General features: G+C 39.4%; 1 protein-coding gene across 2 annotated transcripts in view; it reads left to right on the top strand.

Annotated features, from left to right (window-relative positions):
- Positions 1–619: 619 nt before the first annotated feature.
- The window catches only part of IARS2 (isoleucyl-tRNA synthetase 2, mitochondrial), a 47,224-nt gene continuing 25,006 nt past the window's right edge, over positions 620–22,837 (top strand). The window contains exons 1-10 of one of the 2 annotated variants that reach the window (XM_026657681.2): positions 620–639; positions 3,822–3,970; positions 4,061–4,110; positions 4,207–4,316; positions 4,405–4,495; positions 4,933–5,048; positions 6,847–7,016; positions 8,701–8,791; positions 9,010–9,161; positions 9,813–9,973. In XM_026657681.2, the coding sequence (XP_026513466.1) occupies positions 3,884–3,970; positions 4,061–4,110; positions 4,207–4,316; positions 4,405–4,495; positions 4,933–5,048; positions 6,847–7,016; positions 8,701–8,791; positions 9,010–9,161; positions 9,813–9,973 (1,028 nt within the window). In that variant the 5' untranslated portion in view covers positions 620–639; positions 3,822–3,883. Of the gene's footprint in view, positions 640–3,821; positions 3,971–4,060; positions 4,111–4,206; positions 4,317–4,404; positions 4,496–4,932; positions 5,049–6,846; positions 7,017–8,700; positions 8,792–9,009; positions 9,162–9,812; positions 9,974–22,837 lie in introns of those variants that run through there. The other variant, XM_024205973.1, reaches the window with a different exon arrangement.

Raw genomic sequence — 22,837 nt, 5'->3', positions numbered from 1 at the left:
CAAAATCCCTTATATAACACCGTTCATGTCAAACGTTGGCTAGTAGGTGATAGTAGATGTTCAGGAGCAGTGTTCGTTTGAGAACCTCAGCCAACCATTAATGCAGTGACTTTTCACCCAGGGTACGATTCCTGGAATATACTGGAGCCTGTATCTTTCTTATTAGCCTCTGGTTAGTAGATGTTTGATACATTTTAAACCCGGGTGGATTTGATTTAAATCAAATTGATTTAAATCATGATTTAAATCACTAGTCAGGAAGGCGCGATTTAATCATGGTTTTCTACATAAAAGTGCATTCTTGTTGGTTGTTATAACCTTAATACATATTCTTCACAACTCAGAGATAGATGTAGGTTTCATTTTTAGAAGGTACATACTATACATTTTTAAACAGTGATTTATTTTGCAAGCTTCTCAGATGAGTTTTACAGCTATATCAGAAAATGAATGATTGTTTGGTTATTTCATTTACCAAAGGTAATTGAAGCAGATATTTATGAAGTCACTGAGAGGTGAACTATCTCCAGTTCAACAGGTTAATCATTAATATTTGGAGGATTTTCTTGCCATGCTGTATTAGAAGGAGAACATCACCAGATAGACATTTAAATTGTTTTATTTAACTAAACCAACAAGGTTAAGTATTCTGACTTTTTTTTCTTCAACAGCAAGCATATAATATTTTAACAAAACAAGCATATGTCCCTCGCGTCTCACATTTATCTCCAGACTTCTCCTTGTCCAGGTCTATTCCGTCCCCAAAAATCTTCTATTCATTGAACTTTTTGAAACTTTGCACTTTTAGGGAGAGGTAAGGGATTGACTCTGTGTACACAAATTTGCAGAGGGACAATAGAGTTGAGGTCTGTTATTTCTCACCTCTGTATAATATTTATTTATTTATTTAAAAACATTTTTTGCTGTTAACAAGCATGTTACCTCTGGAAACACAAATCCACAGTTTGAGAACTGCAAAACTAAGCATCTCTGATGGTATCTTCTAGACTGAGCACTGAGTCCCATTGGGTAGATAGAAAGATTAACCTAAATAATCTATACAGAAGCCTGTGGAACCCCATAAAATGGGGTCCCTAATCCATGAACTATTAGAACTCATTTACAAAAGTTTTCTTAAACGCTACATTAATATATTGTCTCATACTATAGAATTAGAATTTATAATCCCTATTCCATGATGAGATACTTTTAATTAAGATATCTTTGAGCTATAATGTATCTTTAGATTGCTTTTTGAGGAAAAAACCTTTTTAACAAAAAGATCCGATTTTTAAATAAAAAAAATCAGATTTTTTTTTTAATTAAATCTTTGATTTTTATCCACCCTGTTTTAAACTTTATCCCATTGTAGCTTCTGGAATAGACGATGATCTTCTACCCTTTTCAGAACTTCCTGATTGCTGCCAGGGAACAGCTCTCTGTCCCAGCCCTCCTATATTTTGTTGTTGTTGTCATCTCTCCCTACTTGTATCTCTTCCTCTCCCACCACCACCACTCCACCCCCTGCAGTTCATAACTTCTCCCAGTAGGGTGGAGCATGACATTCATGATTCTAGACCAGGGGTCGGCAACCTTTGAGAAGTGGTGTGCCAAGTCTTCATTTATTCACTCTAGTTTAAGGTTTCGCGTGCCAGTAATACATTTTAATGTTTTTAGAAGGTCTCTTTCTATAAGTCTATAATATATAACTAAACTATTGTTGTACGTAAAGTAATAAGGTTTTAAAAGTGTTTAAGAAGCTTCATTTAAAATTAAATTAAAATGCAGAGCCCCCCCAGACCGGTGGCCAGGCCCCGGGCAGTGTGAGTGCCACTGAAAATCAGCTCGCATGCTGCCTTTGGCACGCGTGCCATAGGTTGCCTACTGCTGATCTAAATGGACGGTCCATATAGATTTTTCCCTTTCTGGCTCCCATCTCTCCGTGCAATATTGATCCACACAAACACCCCAGATACTTTTCAAGTTCAGAAGACGGTAGCATGTGCGTTTAAGAGGAAAAGCAGCGACTGTACCAGCAACAGGGTGGGAGGGGGGAAGGGGGACACTGCTACCACATAAAGGAGCATTAGGAGGTTCTTTCAAATGAACCTGTGCACCAAATACTCTTATTGACACAGTGCCCAGGGGAGTTTCAGCTTCTCCCTTTCGGTGATGCCAATGGCTCAGAGAAGCAGCTCAGCTGCAACTCCTGACATGAAACTGTCACAGCAGGGGCTGGAGCTCTCAGAAGCGGCCCTTAAGACCCGGGTCCCTGCTCCCCTAAAAACTCATATGGCTGTTTCTAGGGACCACTGCGCTCCCCACTGCCTTCCCCTTTGAGATGCAGATCCTCTGCGATGCAAGACCTACCCAGATCACTCCGCAGTTTGCACATTTTAAACCTGAACTCTCCTGGGGGCTGAAAGCTGCCCAGACGGGGGGGCCACTCTCGCCCGAGCTGAAGTGCCACTGTGTTAGGATGCACAGACACAGCAAGAGCCTCCCTGTCTCCATCTGCTCTTTCCAGAGGCTGCAAAACCCGTCCAACCACACGGCTGCCCGGCCGGCTCAGGTGTGCCGGGGGCACGGCCCCCTCCTGTGCTGATGCAGTGCCAGAGAAGGGGAGAGGAGAGTGGGAGCATGAGGCGTCAGCAGGGCCATGCAAAGAGGAGGGCCAGTTGCGACTCGCGGCGCCTTGCACCAGTCCAGGCTCCCCCTTTAAAGTCCAGGGGCCAGGAGAGAGTTGCACAAGCTGCTCATGCAGCATCTGGGAGCCCTAACGCAGCTGCTTCCCAGAGCCCAGTCCCCCCAGTGCTCCCCGTGGGCAGGGGCTTCAGAACTCACATCCAAGATCACCGAGGTGCCTTTCCGCTGCCCCACGGGGAAGAATCCCTGGCCGGCGGCTGCCTGCCCTTCCTGGAGGAACTCCCTGTTGGAGAGCAGCGGGCTGAGTGGGGCCGGCAGCCAGGACCCCAGACCGGCAGCGGGCTGAGCCGCTCAGTCCGCTGCCTCTCTGGGATCCCGGCCACAAGCCCCACTCAGCCCACTGCCGGCCTGGGGTCCCGGCAACTGGCCCCGCTCAGCCCGCTGCCGGCCTGGGGTTTCTTTCACCCAGGCTGGCAGCGGGCTGAGCAGGGCCGGTGGCCGGGACCTCTGCTGGCAGCAGCGTGCCATTAAAAATCGGCTCGCGTGCTGACCCCTGTTCTAGACCACATCACTGCTGCCTTCAGGGTTCTGAATAGAGCTTGTCAAATAATGGGGGAGGGGAGGAATGTGAAAACTTATGCCATTAAAAAATTCAAAATTAATTTGAAAAAGTATTTGCAATTTACAAATTAACCAGCTCTAGTTCTGAATAGCAGCAATTTAAACCAACTGGTCTTAATTTCAGGCAGCTGCTTGCTGCTTTGCAAAGCTAGGAATAGCAGCAGAGGCACTACAGCAGTTGGTCAGTTTACATTCATTTTACATTTTTTTTTACATTTGGAAAGTTGTCTTCATAACCATAAGGGTTAGAATTTTTTTTCCTTGTAAACTTTAATTTTAAATTCTATTAAAATGAATAGCTTACCTGAAAAAACTTCCTGTAGGGCTTTTTCAAACCCTGCCATTCACTTTGATGGGACTACTCGTGAATAAAGCATTTTGAGGTTTGCAAAAGTTGCTGTTATATAAATCAATTAGTTTAGTTTTATAATTATTTTGTTCCCAGCTAAGGTTAAGCTTTCTCTAGCAAGTAAGCCATTAGCATTTTCTAAAACTAAAGTGATCACACAGATTTTAAAAGTACATTGTTTTTAAAAATTATTCTTCCTTTTTAGCAAAAGAATTTGCAGAAAGGGCAATTGAGAAACAGAAATCTGCCTTCATTCGCTGGGGTATAATGGCAGATTGGGCTAATTGCTACCACACATTTGATAGGAAGTATGAGGCAAAACAACTGAGTATCTTCCACAAAATGTATGACAAGGTATGCTAGTGTGTCATTTAACAACGTCCTTAAATTATTTAAGTTACAATGTAGTTTTAATCCAGTTAACTCTGTATTTTTCCCCCTTAGGGTTACATTTATCGGGACTATAAACCGGTATTCTGGTCTCCTTCAGCAAAGTAAGAATCAACTTACCATTTTATCTCTAAAATATAAGTAGAGAGCAATACTTTTTCATGTTAATGTGGTTTAACCCATATTTGATCTTCACCCAGTACAGCCTTGGCTGAAGCTGAACTTGAATACAATCAGCAGCATGTCAGTCGTTCTGTATATATCAAATTCCCCTTGTTGAAATCGCCTCCTAAACTGGCCTCTGTGATAGGTATGATTTGTAATATTTAGTTCTTGTTAAGACTCTGATATCTTTGGATTTTATGACAAATAACATATTTGTTAATTTGCATCTTTAGCTGGATGTTCAACTGTTAGTTTGCTAATCTGGACCACCCAGCCCTGGACTGTTCCTGCCAATGAAGCTATTTGTTATATGCCAGATTCAGAGTATGTATTTAACTTTATTTAACTTTATGAATCTGCTTCCATCGGTATCAATATCTATTAGCAGAGTTGCAGTGCTCTTAATAGCCAGGCTGAAGCAGTAGGCATCTTAGGTTTATTTAATGGCATTTTTAATTTTTTAGGTAACTCCATTTCAGACTTTTTCCCATCTCCTTTTTAAGAGTTAATTATTCTGTATTATTTTTAGTCCTCTAAAGTTATTGCTACTTTAGGGCCTGCTTTTGCGTTCATTCTATTAAAATCATTTGGAGCTTTGAGTGTGAAACAGTTGTAGGATTTTTGTAGTTAAAATCACATTTTCAGATGGTTTAAAAGCAGCAAATGTCTAAACAATTTGAAAAGTAAAGTTTAGTACTAAAACATGTTTGCTAATATTGATTTTTTTCTAATTTAATATATTTAATATATTTGTCTTGTAGCTATTCCATTGTAAAATGTGCAAATACTGGTGAATGTTACATTCTGGCGGCAAATAGAGTTGAGTCTACAGCTGCCATCTTGGACACACAATTTGAAGTAATTTCAACATGTAAAGGTAAGCGTTTAAATATACTCTGAATGTTAATTTGTAGGGTAGTATGTTGTAGGCGTTTGTTAAAATGTTGATGTGAAAGTAAAGTATCTTTACGTGTTTCATTAGCTACACTTTGCACATGTATTTATAGTAATTTTAGCTAAAAATAATCTGAAGAATAGTAATCAAAACTTGGTGGTGGTAGTAACTTTTCAACCATATACTTCAAAGTGCTTTACAGAAGTTATCCTGTTTGTAAAATGGAAATAAGAAGTTGGAGGATAATTATGTACAGAATATAGAGCATAGCACACGAGGAGTGGACTAGGAATATAGTTTACCTTGGTGGTGCTGTTTTGCATCTCTCCTGAAATTCAGGTGGATTCCTAACCCAAAATTGGTTCAAATGTACTGTGTCTATCTTGTATGAGAGTCCCAAATAAAGTTAACATGGGTCTGGTGTTGGTGTACTGATTGCCTGCTTTGCTGCAAAATGAGCTGTTGAAATTCCTCACTGTGGAGGCATTGGAGGCGCTAAGGCTGATAGTGCTCTGTGTTGTTAACATCCAAGTAGTTGACTATTCTGAGTTAGCTCAGGAATTCATGATCACCATGAGGACCATTAAACAATCCTAGGTGATTGCTGGCGGCACAGTTGTCCACACTTGTGATTTGGAATTTAAGTTGGGATTGTGGGTATCAGTTGGAAATTTTACCCATGTGATGGACCTATCCTTACTGCCTCTGATTAGAGCTGGCGGAACGCATTTCCTGAGGGAGTGAGGAATTTTTTTTTATGGCCTGTTCAGTGATTAATTGAACCTGACCATTTCCTGAGGGATGTAAGTTATCCATTCCTCCAACAGGAGGAATGGTTTGACCGGACTTTATAATCTCATTCTCAGCTATCAACAAAGTGGCCCCAGATGTCGTCTTCTCTGGCTTTATCTGCTTAAGTCACTATGGTTTACAAATGACCTGCAGCAACTGAAATGAGAGCTAAAATGGAGCACTGATGACAAAAGTCTCAATTTAGGAACCTGTTTCTCCCCTCCTTCCTCCACCGTCTGAAATAGCCCAAATTTGTTTACCTTTAAGACCTAAAGTTGTCTATCTTAGTCCTGAATCTGTTTATCCAGGCTTGTGGGGAGGGAGAGATGCAGTAAGGTTTTGCATTTGGGAGGGTGTTGAAGTATTGTTTGAATTTGATCTCTGGTTTATTTTTATTGCCTGGTTTTGGGGAAGATATTAGATATTTAATGTCACTGTACTTTACAATGGTTAGTTGCCTAGTGCTTGAGATGAGAGCCTTTGTTTTATAACTTCTTAAAGATACAGTATATATAAATAAATATGGTCAAATGGGAAGTTAGAAGCAAAGCTGGGGAAAGATTTCGGGTCTATTGTCTCCAGCCTGGTCTTCAAACCACTAGATCTCAGTATATTATTCTGCCATCCTGGATACAAGAGTTCAATATTGGGTTCTGGTACATTGAGACCTAGGACAGCAACAGATAAGAATGCACTTAGTGCCTGTAGGCTAGGAGTGCCTTATATAGCTCAACTACTTCTGGAGTAGCGTTGCCCAGTTCAGAAAAAAAACAATATTCTCCTGGATGGATGGGGTGTGTCTGTGTAGGAGTGGCACAAATGGGGAGACAGGGAAGCCCAGTACTCTGGAGGGTGGATAGGAAAAACTGTATCAGAGTATGGATATTTGCATTTTTGTTTATGAATTGTAATGTTTTTGTTCTATGACTATAATTTTGAAAAACACAAGCTGGGCTCATAAATTGTTGAATATTTCTTTTTGCTTCAGGTGTTGATTTGGAAAATGGTTCTTGTGCTCATCCCACAATTCCTGGCAGAGAGTCCCCTTTCTTGCCAGCAAATCATGTGACAATGGCAAAAGGAACAGGTTTAGTCCACACAGCCCCAGCTCATGGTATGGAGGATTACAGTGTAGCTTCTCATCACCAGCTGCCCATGGTACTTTTGTTAGTTTGTTTTTTTCCCTCGTTTTTAACTTGTATCTTTTTGGTCACACACCACTAAAATGTTAAGTGTTGCATAACTTACACATCTTGCATGACATTTAAAATTGTTTTGATGCCTGTATGTAACCGTCTCAATGTCACTGATTAACTTGGAGACCTGCTGTAAACAGCATTGCCCTTGGAAGAGCAAAGGCTTGAATTCTAAAAACATAAGTAGTCAAAATGGTTCTGCTTTTCAGCCAATTGTTGCCTAAACTTGGTAGATAGCGGTGGAATGGAATACTCCGTTTTGGAGAAGATAAATTATAAATACAGAGAGAAGATCAGTTGCAAATTTTAGTATCTCTCAAGGAGCTTTGAGGTCTTTGAGAGATTCTTGGGGAGGAGCAAAGATGCTCTGTAAATGTAAAAAGTGTTATTAAAGAAATAAATTCATCCTCTTTCATGGGAATTGCTTAAAAGAAAAAGTAGCTTACCAGCCAAATAATTAACTACAGTTCTATAATATGTAAATTTTCCCTTGTAATCTAGATTTCTGTTGGCTTGGTTTGTTTTTCTTCTTGCTGTGAGATCATCAGAGTGTAATTTGATCAGCTCTTGAATAAAGGAATTTGTGTGAATAAAGGAGTTAGTAATTGGAGGAGAGCTGCCTAAGGAAAATCTGGAAGATGGCGACAAGAGTATTTGCTTAAATACATCTCAAAGTGCTTTACATTATACAGAGGGGAAACTGAGACAAAGAGTGGCTAAGTGACTTGCCATTGCTCATGCAGCAAACTAGTGGCAGCACTGGGAATAGAACTCAGCTCTTGTATTTTACAGTCTAGCACCCTATCTGCTGGACCATACTGTCTATAGTAGTGTTGATAGTTGATTAGGTGGTGCTGTTCACTCTTAATCAGTGCTGAACTAACGCTGCTGCATAATGTTATGGGGTACTATTCTGTGGAAGGTGACAGTGATTTGGATTAAATGTAAAAGTGAGATTTTTGCAGCTTGTTGCCAAAAATGTCTCACCTCACTTCTTGCAAGACTGGGGCTAAATTTCCAATGTGGGAAATTGTCTGCCTTCTCTTGTAGCTTCAAATGGATAAAGTGTTTTTTTGGCTTCTCTATTGAGCTAGTGTTCTGCTCTGTGTAAAGGCTGACACCCTCCTCCTCAGAAGTGGCTGTTTCAGTGATGGATGAAGTGATCCCCGTATGTGTAATCAATTTGCAATATCTGGGTGCTTTAGGCGCTCTGGCAGAAAGGATTAATATAGTGTTTTAAAGCTGAACCTGACATGATGTAACTTGTACTTAAGATTTTTTCCTTGGCATTATTTCTGTTAGGCTAAGTGTACTTCTGTTTTGCTTGTACTTATTCTGTCTGTTAAGAATTAAGTGGAATAGTACTCTTTGACTTGGTGTAATAACATGAATGCTGTATCCTCACAAACTCAGTGGAGTTCATCCTGTCCTGAGGATTCAGGCTCAGTGGCATGTTGGCAAATTTCAGGGTTGTTGCATCATAATTACCTTTGAATATTAAAAGTGACACCTTATTTCTCAGCCTGATTCAGATGTATGGTATATTATACTGCAATCTTAGTTCATAATTTCAGATTCTTGTAAAATAATAGGAATACAATAGTCCCTTCATATTTTGACATTACTAAAAAATATTCTTATTTTAGGATTGCCTGGTGGATGAAGGTGGATTTTTTACAGAAGCTGCAGGTCCTGAGCTTCAGAACAAGGCTGTACTGGAAGAAGGAAATGAAGCTGGTTAGTATCTTGTGTTTAATTAGTCAATATTCTGTCAAATATTTTGAAGGCTCATGTAAACCAAACAAATCTTACAGTGGACAAAATATTGGCACTTCCTGTTATCAGGAGGATGGGAATTGGACTTCGGGGAAAGGAAAGAAGTGGGATTAGCAGCAGTAGTGTTGTGTTAATCTGATTTCTTATTACCTCTAACTCTTAATTCTCACTCTCAATAGTCATTCAGATGCTTCAAGCAGCAAAGAGTTTATTAAAAGAGGAGAAATGTGTACATAGCTACCCATATGATTGGAGGACTAAGAAACCAGTGATTGTTCGTGCAAGCAAACAGTGGTTTGTAAACACAGCAAATATCAAGGTTACAGCCCAGGTACTACACTTTGTTACATAGTTTGCTATTTGGGGGAGTGTAAAGGACATTACTATCATATGGGGTCTTTGCATAACGTGTACATTCCACTTCAAAAGAATGCTTTCCTCCCTTAGTGTTTACAAAGGCTTTGCAGCTGATAGCAATCACAGTCTTATTAACAATTAGTTTAGAAATTATCAGCAGTTACATTTTCATTTATTTGCCACCAACTTTAGACTAATTGTGCGGTTATGCCATTTTCCATTTAAGACTCCAAAGAAGAAAGGTTCCAGTGGTTGGGAGAACTGGGTTCAATACCTCCACTCAAGCCCAGACTTCCTGTATGACCTTTGTAATCACTTAACCTCTCTGTGCCTCAGTTCCCTATCTGTAAAACTGGGATAATAGAGGGCTTGTGAGGATAAATACATTAAAGATTGTGTGGTAGCAGGGGTCATGTAAGTAGTTCAGATAGGTAGATTCAAGCAGAAAATAAAGTGGGTGGTGGTGGTGATGATATCCATGAGATATCACCTTGAAGCACATTATATCAATATGTGAGGATTTCTGCCAGTAACTCTTTGTGCCCTGAGAGAATAAATAGTATCCTTTTGTTAAATTCTGAATTCTCTCCAACCCTGAATAATTGTAGTTGTGGTTATTTCATAGGAATTGTTAAAAAAAGTGAAATTTATTCCTGCATCAGCAGTGAATAGAATGCTAGAAATGTTGGACAGAAGGACATATTGGTGCATCTCAAGACAGAGGAGTTGGGGTGTTCCGATTCCAGTGTTCTATCATAAGACAACAGGAGAATCTCTGATAAACAGGTATCTATTTTATTCATATAAAAAATAAGAGACCGTCTTGCTCTGATATAGAAAATATTAAAACTACAAACAACTGAAGTGCAAGCAAGTTTATTTTGGTTCATGACTGTGTAAAAGATGTGTTTTTGGCATAGTTAATTTTATATTGTTTAGTTATTTTAAATGGAAAAAGAGGGGCCAAAGTCTCATTACTGAATGTGGTCTAAAGATAGTGGTCTAGGTCTGTCTCATACCACTAACCAGCAGTCAGCTGAGCCGCCTCCTTGACATTTGTCTCTGATTTAATAGATTTTTCAGGAGAGCTGATGTTAGACATCAGTATTAAACGTAAAGAACTGCATCCTCTAGCTAGAACAGATAATGACTATCATCTCAACATTATGAACTCAATTATGCAATTATTTGTTACAATAATTTCTGAAATTGAAGAGTTGACAGATGCCTATGAAATGAGAAGACTAAAGTGGGATGGCCAAATCAGGTGCAGAATAAGAAACCCGTGGCCTATTTCAGAGTTAACGTGGAGGCCATTTAATCTTTTCAGAGAGCCCCTATTTCCTATTTGAGGTATTTGTTACCATAAAGTTAGGTCACAGGCTTTCATATGTAAACCTTTGTTTCCAGCACCATCTAGTACAGTTAGAGTTAAGGAGACCTGTTTATCATAAACTCAGGGCACGTCTTCACTACCCGCCGGATCGGCGGGTAGCGATCGATCTATCGGGGATCGATTTATCGCGTCTAGTGTAGACGCGATAAAATCGATCCCCGATCGCTCTGCTGTCGACTCCGGAACTCCACCGCAGCGAGAGGCGGAAGCGGCGGGGAAGCAGCAGCGGTCAACTCCCGCCGTCCTCACAGCCAGGTAAGTCGACCTAAAATACGCAACTTCAGCTACGCTAGTTGCGTATCTTAGGTCGACCCCCTCCTCCCCCCGTAGTGTAGACCTAGCCTCAGAAATGTAGGGCTGGAAGGGACCTTGAGAGGTCATTTAGTCCATCCCACCTCATGCTAAGGCAGCACCAAGTAAACCTAGACTATCCTTGACAGGTGTTTGTCTAACCTGTTCTTAAAAATCTCCACTGACAGGGACTCCTTGGAAGCCTATTCCAGTGCTTAGCTATCCTTATAGTTAGAAATTTTTTCCTAATATATGATCTAGATCTCTCTTGCTGCAGATTAAGCACATTACTTCTTGTCCTACCTTCCTGGCCATGGAGAACAATTGATCACCATCCTTTTTAAAACAGCCATTAACATATTTGAGACTGTTACCAGGTCCTGTCCCAGTCTTCTTTTCTCGAGACTAAAGATGCCCAGTTTTTTAACCTTTCCTTAGAGATCAGGTTGCTCTAAATCTTTTATCATTTTTGTTGCTCTTCTCTGGACTGTCTTCAGTTTCTCCACATCTTAAAGCATAGTGCCCAAAACTGAATGTAGAACTCCAACTGAGGCTGCACCAGTGCTGAGCAGAGCAGGACAATTACCTCTTGTGTCTTATATACGACAATCCTATTATCTATTGCAAACTCTGCTTTTCATGAGTTCACAATAAAAAAAAATCTGAACTGAGTTTTAAAACAAGTAGTACATTTCAGCCTAGTACACTGATACTTAAAAACAAATCAAACAACAACAAAAATCCCCCAACGAATTTTATTAACATTTTCCAAAGTGTTTTTCTTCTGATTGTCTCTTACACTTACAGCTAAACTGCTTTTAATTTTTAAACTGAAACTTTTGTTGAGCTCTTTATTTTCATGATCAGGGTACTACCTTTAGCTTTTTTGGGGGGGAAGAGGTTTTAAAGTGTGAGTCTACCCTAAAAGATGACTTTGTAAAAAGGGCGTTGTGGAGTCATTGCTTTCCATATTTGATTTTCTGAGTCAATTCCTGCCTTCAGATACACAACCTGAATACAATTGAGTTACACTTATGCCCTCAGTGACCCCAGTACAAATCCATTTAAGAATAATAAGATTGTATAGGTGAGGGGGAGTGGAAATTGGTTGCCGAGTCTCTTATGGTTGGTGATGAGCACTCTAAAGAATCCAGCTTGACTTCCAGAGTTCAGGGCGAGTTTTCAGGACTGAAAAAAATTTATATGGAAATCAGTCAGACACAATTAGTATGGAACCTAATAATGCCATTTCTACAGATTTGGTTCTAGGGTGGCATACACTTTACATTTACTATGCAATCCTGGTGGATAGGGAGGAAGTGTTAGATCTGTGGTATGTCTTGACTTTATAAAGGCTTTTGATACTGTCTTGCATGATATTTCTCATTAACAAACTAGGGAAATACAACCTAGACGGAGCTACTAGCTGCATAACTGGTTGGAAAACCATTCCCAGAAAGTAGTTGTCAGTGGCCACAGTCAAGCCAGAAAGGCATATCAAGTGGGGTCCCCCGAAGAGATCAGTTCTGGGTCTGGGTCTGTTCAATATCTTCATCAATGATTTAGATAATGGCATAGAGATTATACTGATAAAGTTTGTGGACAATACCAAGCTGGCAGGGGTTGCAAGCGTTTTGGAGGATAGGATTAAAATTCAAAATGATCTGGACAAAATGGAGAAATGGTCTGCAGTAAATAGATTGAAGTTCAGTAAGGACAAATGCAAAGTACTCTACCTAGGAAGGAATAATAAACTGCACATACACAAAATGGGAAATGATTGGCTAGGAAGGAGTACTGCATAAAGGGATCTGGGGGTCATAGTGGATCACAAGCTAAATGAGTCAACAGCGTAACACTGTTGCAAAAAAGCAAAGATCATTCTGGGATGTATTAGCAGGAGTGTTGTAAGTAAGAGACAGAATAATTCTTCCCCTCTACTGGACTTTTGTGTCCAGTTCTGGGCGCCACATTTCAGGAAAGATGTGGATGAATTAGAGAGAGTCCGGAGAAAAGCAACAAAAATGATTAAAGGTCTAGAAAACATGACCTGCCGGGGAAGATTGAAAAAAATGGATTTGTTTAGTCTGGAGAAGAGAAGACTGAGAGGGGACATGAAAACAGTTTTCAAGTACATAAAATGTTGTTACAAGGAGGAGGGAGAAAAATTGTTCTCCTTAACCTCTGAGGATAGGACAAGAAGCAATGGGCTTAAATTGCAGCAAGGGTGGTTTTGCTAGGTTGGACATTAGGAAAAACTTCCTAACTGTCACAGTAGTTAAGCACTGGAATAAATTGCCCAGGGAGGTTGTGGAGTCTCTGTCACTGGAGATTTTTAAGAGCAGGTTAGACAACCACCTGTCAGGGATGGTCTACATAATACTTAGTCCTGCCATGAGTGCAGGGGACTGGACTAGATGACCTCTTGAGGTTTCTTCCAGTTCTATGATTCTATGCAAAGCTAGTCAATGTGTGTGGTGTGAGCACACAATTCTCTTTGTTCACTTCCTCTGTCTATGGTATTTATTATCAGCATGCAAATAGCGCCGAGGTACTCTTGGACAGAAATGTGTAAAAGCTCTATATATTGGGTTAAGATAATCTCTTACCTGTGGAAGTCATTCATCTAGTTAAAAAAGCATTTACAAAAAGGCTTCAAATATATATTTACATAATAAAGTATGGCTCCTCTGCAGGAGCCATTACAGTTCATCTGGAAAGTAGCCTTTTAAAGAAGTATTTTTGCTTTTCGTATTCCAGAATTGTGTGAAAAATAAAGACAGTTTAGTATTATGTTAAAACAAAAAACTCCTATGTAGCCCAACTTTGCAGTCAGTTAACAAGCTATGAAAATGTGCCTTAAGCAATATTTTCCTCTGAAATTATAGATAAACGCCATAATATGCACAAATAGGACTGATTACATACATTTAGCTGGGCAACAGGGAACATATTTGAAGATAGTGACGGATAGGAATTATCCTTTAGTTATAGCTATCTTAAAGGCCAAGAACATATGCCAAAAGGTGTGCCTTGTAAACCTTTGAGCTGTGGCATGTCGCTGGAGTTGTATGAACAGTGGCATTGTTGGGGCATTTTTACAGAGAAAACATTGCAGTAGATCAGCAACTCCACCTTTGTGTAAGCCCATTATTCATGAATGTCAAAAAATGGCATGTGGGGGTGGGTAAGGGTCAATACAGCACATGAGATTAAAGAGTGAAATACAGAAAAGACTTGTACACTGTATGATTGAAAATTAGATTTATTCTCTTTGGCTGCCACATCTGTTGCTCTTTTAAAAGAAAATATAAACAATGAGCATTGACTTAAAAATAAGTATTGCACAGTTTGTTCTTCTAAATATTTCGCAGTACAGTAGGAAATAAATTTTCTCTACGTTAGTCATAGCAGACTTCTGGTTCCAAAGCAGTTAAGGCATGCAGAATATTGGCCTACAGAAGTGACAGACAAATTTAGAAGACACAGTCTGTCAATTCATAGGTCATTTTCCTGTACACCAGTTCTTAATAAAATGTACAGTGGTCCTATATATTTTATTGTAGTTGGTTCTCATACAATACAGTGTGTAGCATGATATGGTACATGAAGCTTCTAATGTCTTTTAAATATTCAGACTTATATAAATGAATGATTCAAAATTATAACAAAATATTCCAAAGAGCTTTGATCTAAAATTGCGCTTATATTTTTAACTCCAATGCTGTATAAATGTGTGTGGCTGCTTCACATTCTGTCAGTAGATATCAAAAGTAACAGCATCTCCACTGGAAGTCAGTGTAGTCCACATGGAGTTGCTGTTACATCTGATAACACTGTTGGTTAGTCTTGAATGATTCCCCATACTTATCTTAAAATAGTAACTCTGTTAAAATAAACCAGTGGTATTTTTCTGTGCAAGTTTGGGTATGCCTATGGACTTGCCATTTTAAAGTCAGCAGCATTCTTATTTTGCAGGATGTATGTTGCATGCCCTAAGACAGTAAGCTTTAAAAAAGTTTGCAATTCTGCTGTTACTTTACATTTTAAAAACAAGAACTAGATTCTAATCCTGCATAAGTTACATTCAATGCTTTATCGCTCTAAGAATCTGCTCGCTTACTGGCATCCACATGTGCCATTTTGGGCAGACATTTTGGGCATGCAGCAACAACCATAGTCTTCCAGCATTAAAAAGTGATCTAAATGATGTTCTAACGCAGATAAATATTAAATCCCACAAAAAAGTACCTCTACCTCCTCAGCATATTTAAGTCGAGTTCAAAAGTTTCAGTAAAATGGCAAATTCCTACTTCCTATATGAGAGAGGAGAGAGATGTTATACATTAAATAATTGCAGTTTTCAAATAGTTATGATGAGAATGTGGGCAGTAGGGGAGTGAGTGAGTGTGTGTGTGTGTGTGTGTGTGTGTGTGTGTGTGTGTGTAAAATTTTAAAAACTGCACAAAACAACAATTTAACAAATTAAATAATCTGACTCCTGCAATTGCCGTTCTCCAACATTAGGTTTTCAAGTAAATATTTTAATTAATTTTTTCCCTAGATTTATTGAAAAAGTAATAATATCCTACAGACTAAATGACTTTTTAAAAAGAAAGGCAGGAAATTAAAAGCTAAGATTTAGAATAGTAGCTCACCTCAAGTAACAAGTAGCTCACCTCAAGTGCAAACTTTTATAGATAACTACTACTTAGCTTTACTAATTCATTATCTGAATATTAATATTAATCGTTATATTGGACTAATAAAATTTCCTAGAAGTGTTCTCCCCTTTTCCTGTGATTTTATTATTAGTTAGGTATGTAATCACTTAAATTGTACATAGAAAATCAAGTCGCATGTTTCTTGTATAAATACATCTACAATTGTAAGTAAATAACTTTATCAAATGTACTTTATTTAAAACATATTTCAATAAGTTCAGAACATTAGCAACTTACCCCTTCCCTTCCGAAGTACTGTCCAGCGAAGTACTGTCTGGCAAAGTATTGATACCTATGTAAAGAGAGAATCTACCTTGCACTCATTATTATACAAAAAGAAAGAGGACTGGAGAACACCAGGAACTGTTTTTTTTTTCTTCTGCTGGGAATCATCTTAATGCTGCTTATTTTCCGATAACACCTTAAATAAGCAGTCAGTACAAGCAATATCAGAGTTCAAAATGATTGGCTGGTGTCATGGTAGCATGAATTACCTCATGGGTTTTCACTGTTAGAGATCTAGCAAGTGACACGTAATACAAGTTCTTTTAGATATGGTCTATGACTATAAGGCAAAGGTTTACAATAGGGTTTATTGCTTACTCTATGAATTATTGTACTCGCATGGAAGCGTATAGATTGTAGAGTGATGAGTAATTATTTGAGAGAGGTTTTTTCACGGGCACTTTGATATATTTATGTATAGAGAGAATTTCACCTTAGTTTTTAAAATATGCATACTGTATGTGTACTATAACTGCAAAGACAGTAGGGAGAACACTTATTATTCATGAGAATCTTGGGGAGAAGTCAGAGGAGTGGCTTTTAAAATCTTTCACGGGGCAGAAGCTGCATTCGTGGAATCTTAGATATTATATACAACCGCTTTTTAAAAATACTTTATTGTATGATATTTAAATTCTCCCAGAGTTTTTGTTACAGAAATTGAATGAAATGTAAATAATTTCAAATTGCTGAACCTTTACAATTAGTTGATTTCAGACTACCATAAAACCTGAGAATACTGGTTAATGATTAGTAAACCTGTCAATACTTGACTACTTTTATTTCATATAATTAATTGCATAATGTAACCAGGAGAATCTGACAAATTATCTGATGCTATTATGTTGAAGAAGAGAAAGTTATGAGTTAATTCATGTCAACTTCAGGGGAATTTGCACTCTAAAATAAACTCCTACTGATGTTCATAAATGAACCATATTGGGCTTTATTTTGTATAACATTATGCATGATAAAAGGATAGTTCAACCCATGATGTCGCTGTAGAAGTATTCATGGAAACAGTAGAGAAAACCACTGCTAAGTGGGGTTGGCAAAACCTTGTGGTAGGGACATTTTCTAACACCTTTCTCACACTCAAACACACACACGCACGCACACGGAAGATTGATTGCAAGGTTGCATTTTCTTCTGGAGATCTACAGGGAACAAGTAGTAAACAAAATTCTTTATTACAGATAACACAATTTGCCATTCCATATATGTGTCTGAGTTTTCCTCTCTTTTTCTTACCTTATGGCTACCATGTAGAAATTTGGGAGTTTTTGCCCCTCATTCTGTTGAGGCGGTCTGTCTGGCAAAGTATTCTGGAGCAAACACTGTTCATTCAGAAAATAGGTAGGTAGGAGGTAGCTTACTGCAAGCGTAATACAGCATTCTCTGTCATTCTTCAGTACAATCACCACTTCCTGTATGCTTTAAAAATCAGATGCAGACTAGAAGTCTATCTGTTCTAAACTTTTTTTTTTAAAGCTTAAGTTAGGAACTACTATCTTTTAGTTAGAAGAAGGCATCATTGCTATTTTAACAGTTATTTAATTCCTGTTGATTGGGCTAAACAGATCTATTATTCATCTGCCATTTTTAGTAGAACTTGTCCCTCCTGGGGGTTGCAAAACCCACTGCTTGTTGACGAAGTAGAGTTTTGACCTACTTAGTGGCTCTCATTTGATGGACTACTAAGGTTGTTTTCCCCCACAAATTGCTATTACAGTCCATCAGACTATGTCAGGCATAGAGTGTGCACATGGTTCAGAAATAGCATTGATATCCGTGAATGAACAGCAGTCAGACTTCCCTGTTGGTATTTCTAGTTCTACAGAAAATCTTCCGGCACTGCTCATGAGAGGCAGCTGATTTGACTGTAGGGACTGATAGGAGTAAGCAGAGATTCGAGGTTATGTCCACTCTTTCTAGAGCAAGGTCCAGAGGGTTTTCATGTGCAATTCCTCTTCTTTGGAGGGCTCATTCTGCTATGTTTTCAAGCTCTCTTGTTCAGTGTTCACGTGAAGTCTGTAGGATAGATTAGTGAGGTACTGGGAGCTGCAGTGTCAATATGTTGATGACACTTGTCTCTGCATCTTCTTTTCTTCAAGCTTGGACAGAGAAATATCCCGACACACCCAGTATATGATAGAGATTGCGACCTTCATGTTGGATCAGATTGAATCTGGAAGGTGAAAATGATGCTAGGTGGCAGGGAACATAATTGCAAGGACCTTCAATTAAGGGTATCTTCCTACAGAATTTTTTCAAGAGAGCTTGAAATTGTGGAGTGTTACTGGGCTCATCCCTGCTTATGGGCATTCAAGTAGCAGTGGTGGTGGTTTTGTAGACTATTATAGATGGTGACAACCATCTTGAATTTCACTTGGGGACTGGATTTGATGCCAGTGCAGAGTACTGAGTAAAGGTGTAACAAACTTTCTTACATGCAGAAGGCAGACCTCTTAATTCTTATCCAGGTGGCTTCTGTGCTTAGGCCTAAATAGAGCATGTTACCATAATCAAGTCTAAAGGTAACAAATTAATGGATCACCATGGCTAGTTGTGTATCTAAGATGAATGAGTGCCCTCCATCAGACAAAAATCTTGGACCTCAGAGACTCTATGCTCTGTTGCAGTCTCTGCATTCAGGAAACATGCTCAAAAGCTATATCACCAAGGGCAGTGTTTGTGGTAGGTCCCTAGCTCTGGAACTAGCTTCTGCTAGAAATCTGTCAAACTGGGCCCAAACAAACAATATATGTTTTAATACAGCTAAATGTAAATGTATACATCGGGGAACAAAGAATGTAGACTGTACTTACAGAACGGTGAACTCTGCCCTGGGAAGCAGTGATTCTGAAAAAGATTTGGGGGTTGTGGTGGACCCACAGCTCAAAATTATCTCCAAGTGTGATGCTGTGACCAAAAAAGCTAATGGGATCCTGGGAGTATAAACAGGAGAATCTCCACTAGGAGTAGAGATGTTATTTTACCTCTGTATCTGGCACTGGTGTGACCGCTGCTGGAATACTGTGTCCCGTTCTAGTGCTCAGAATTCAAGAAGCATGTTGATAAATTGTAGAGGATACAGAGGAGAGCCATGAGAATGATTAAATGATTAGATCACATGCCTTGTAGTGATAGACTCAAGGAGCTCAATCTGTTTAGCTTAACAAAGAGAAGGTCAAGGGGTGACTTTATTACAGTTCATAAGTCTCTACATGGGGAACAAATTTTTAATATTTAATAATAGGCTTTTCAGTCTAGCAGAGAAAGGCATAACATAATCCAATAGCTGGAAGTCAAAGCCAGACAAATTCAGACTGGTGTACATTTTTAATAGTGAGAGTAATTAACCATTGGAACAATTCACCACGTGTCATGGTAGATTCTCCATCACTGACAACTTCTAAATCAAGAATGGGTATTTTTCTAAAAGCCATGCTCTAGGAATTATTTGGGGGAAGTCCTATGGCCTGTGTTATGCAGGAAATCACAATGGTCCCTTCTGGCCTTAGAATCTCTGAGTAAGTGCTTGAGGCTGCTAACCTTTTGCAGGAGGTGCAAGATGCATTCCAGTAGTAGACCAATTGCAAATAATAGAAATTACCTTTAACTCCACTGCGAGAACATCTTAAGACTCTAGGTCAGTCTGCTCTTTATTGAAGAAAGGTTGTTACAGTTGTGTGCTAAATGTTGCAAAAGTATGATCACTTAAACATTGTGATGGATGTTTTAAAAATGTATGGACTAATTTTATCCGTGATGCTACTCCATTGAAGTGCTGTTACCCCATGTTGCATAAGGGATGAGTTTGGACCATTAGCTAACCCTGTATCAATTCTCTAGACTGTAGTCTAGAAACAATTTTGCTGGCTTCTTTGGGGTTATTATTTATCCATACCAGCTAAGGATAAGACCCTGTGATCAGAGCCTGTGAAACTTTTCCAACTTGATGCCAGAGCCATTAGTCAAGACTGATTAGTATTTCTGTTCTGTGATTTACTTCAAGAACAATTCCACTTGGCATGAACTGGTGTTATACGTTGTAATAAGTATGGGACATTAGCAATGTAGGGACATTAGCAATGTCCAAACTGAGTTATTTTCTTCGGATTTATGCACATCCCAGAAATCTGAGGGAGGCCGCCTTGAATGCTAGTAGTTCAGTTTTGGTTCAAATTTTTGATTCTCCATTGTTTTACATATAGAGAGACCATAACATGTCAAATTCTTGAGTTATGTGAGTGTCTTTGGGCCATTGCTATGAAGATACAACTCCTGTTTAAAAAGCAATAGCAGTTTTGCCAATGACTTCATGTTCAGGGCTTGGACCCATAATTAGCAGAAATCTAGATTTCACCAGAGCAGAACTCTTGAAATATCCTTTTTTAAGAAAATGAAGATTACTTGCCTGTAATCAAAGATCTTCATGAAGGACTCTGCACATTCATGCTCTTGAGAGGCACTGGTGATGTAGCTTGGATTCATGGAACCTTCTGGTAGTGATGCCCATTGGGGTGCTCTGCCGCACCCACACTGTCCCCTCTCCTCAGCTATAAAAGGGGACATGACACACCATGTTCTTTCCACTGCCTCTTCGGGTCCAAAGTTGTAACTGAAACTCTGAGGAAGAGGGAAAGATGAGCAGGAAGGGCAGAGGTCATTCTGAAGAACTCTGGTTACAAGCGAGTAGCCTTCATTTCTTTTTTAAAGTGACCTCTTCACATTCTGACTCTTGGGAGCAGCATTCCTGCCTCTGGACAGTGGGACAAGGAGGCCTACTTAAGTAGATTGTAATGCTCCATTGCCAAATTGTGCATTTGATTTAGTTGCCAGATTTGAGGAATGTTTTGGGAAGTATGAATCAAGGTCCAAGTGGCAGCTCTACAGGTTTCTAACATAAAAATATTTCGAAGGCAGGCCATAAAAGCAGTCTTCACTCTAAGAAAGAGTGCTTTAAGCCCTTCGGGAAGAGAAACCATTTATAACAGTCTTTAATAGAGTCTCACTCACTTAAAAAGGTATTGGGATGTGATTGCCCGAGCTTTACTCTTTTCTGCCTAAGAGACAAACAGTCTAGGTGATTTTCTGTATTCCTTAGACCTATTTAAATAAATCTAGCATCCAAAGTGTGTTGCTACGCTTCCCTAAGGAGAGAGGCCTAATGAGAGAGACTGCCACAAAAGTACTAGAGAGAGGACCCATGTAGCCACAAGTTCTCTAACTAGAGGGTAGACACTAAGCCCTTCCAAGAATATTTCCTTTTTACTGTGGCTTATACTGTCTTTTGTTCAGCTAAGCTGTAATGTGTTGAGTTGGCTGCAAGATGTACTCTTACTGATTATATGGAAAGTCCCAAGGATTTCAGATGAACCAAGTTGATGTGCTCCAGTATGGATTGAAAAGGAGCTGAAGCTGGGTTGATGCAGTTGTTGGCTACCCACAGAAAGAGTCTTTTCCACTTATTATAATAACAACGCGAGTTGACTGCTTCCTGGAGTTTAATAGAATCTCCTGTACTTATTTTTTTTCTTCAAAAAAGACAGTTTTAGATCTGTCAAAGTCTTACAGTTCACGCCATCATGTGGTGAGAATGCAGCCCTCGATGGCAAATCCAAACTCTCTGCTGGGTCATTAGCCCTAGAATTGTAGGGAGAGACACACAGACTCTGTCATAGTTGAAGTCGTTCCAAGCACCAGTGTTCTTCAGACTAGGCCAGCGCAATCAAAATAAGCTTGACATTGTCTTGTTTGGTTTTCCGGAGAACAGGAATTAGTGTGAGGGGGGGAATGCATAGAGGAGACCTACCTCTCCTAACGCTGAAGAATCCAGTCCAAAATTGACTCGTCTACTTCTGTTCTGGACCAAAACCTTTGATGTTTGGAATGGTCTTCTGTCCACGCAGGCAGTGTGCTGTATTGATTGATTGTGGTGCATTGCCCTCTGGGTATATAGCAGAGTTCCTGACATTGCTCCTCACTGAACTTCAAGTAGTGCAAGAAATGCAGTTTCTTCCAGCGTTATGGGTGGTGGTAATAATTGGCAAGTATTTAGAGCATTTTATCTTAAGTCGCCTTACAAAATATCTTCACAATGTACCCTTCTTGGGATGCATTTTCGCAAGGATTAGTTTCTTAAAATGTCTTACTATTGTTACTTGTCCAGCTCCACTAACTTAGAAAGGGTGCCAGGTAGCTGCTGGTGTGTTAAACTGGGCTCAGAGGTCTTCACAACTTTGACCATTGTTGCCTGGAGGGGCCACACTGAGATTGCTCAATCAGGGCAAACTGCAAAGAATGGGTCAGACAATCCCCAAAACTGGTGGTTATTCTAATTAGATTCACCAAGCCAGTAACAAAACAGCTTTTATAATACCTTACTAGTTACCCCAAAGCCAAAAACACAGTTCCCTTAAAGCAACCCAGCCTTGGGCTGCCACCCAGATAGCCAAGTCAAATATGATGAGGATTACTGAAAGTCTTGTTTATCATCTATAAAGTTCTACCAGTCCTAAAGGATTGGACACATTATCCACCAGGTCAATGAATATTTCAGATTTTACCCAAATAAACGCTTACAGCCAATTCTTATTAACTAAACTAAGATTTATGAAAAAAAGAAGAGAGTGAGTATTGGTTAAAAGATCAGCATACAGACAGATATGAATAGTTCTTAAGTCAGTTTCATGGTAGAGATGGTGAGCTGCTGAGTTGCAAAAAATTTATTCCAGAGTCAGTTCATCAGGTTATAATCCAAAATAGGCAGTCCGTATAGTGAGTTTGTTCAGATTCTTCCATGAGAATTAGCAGGGTGATCCAGACTGGAGCTGGAGACCTCAGTCCTGTGACTCAAGCTTCCCCTCACCAAGCTTAAGCAGATCTGAGATACAGGACTGGGGCCCTAGAGTTCTTCTGTAGATCTCTGGCAGGCTATTGGTAGCCTCT

The sequence above is a fragment of the Terrapene carolina genome, unplaced genomic scaffold (assembly GCF_002925995.2).
Source record: "Terrapene carolina triunguis isolate 2854851 unplaced genomic scaffold, T_m_triunguis-2.0 Scaffold262, whole genome shotgun sequence".
In the NCBI taxonomy this organism is placed as follows: Eukaryota; Metazoa; Chordata; order Testudines; family Emydidae; genus Terrapene; species Terrapene triunguis.
Note: the sequence above shows the minus strand (reverse complement) of the source record. Positions and strands in the feature narration are given on the sequence as shown.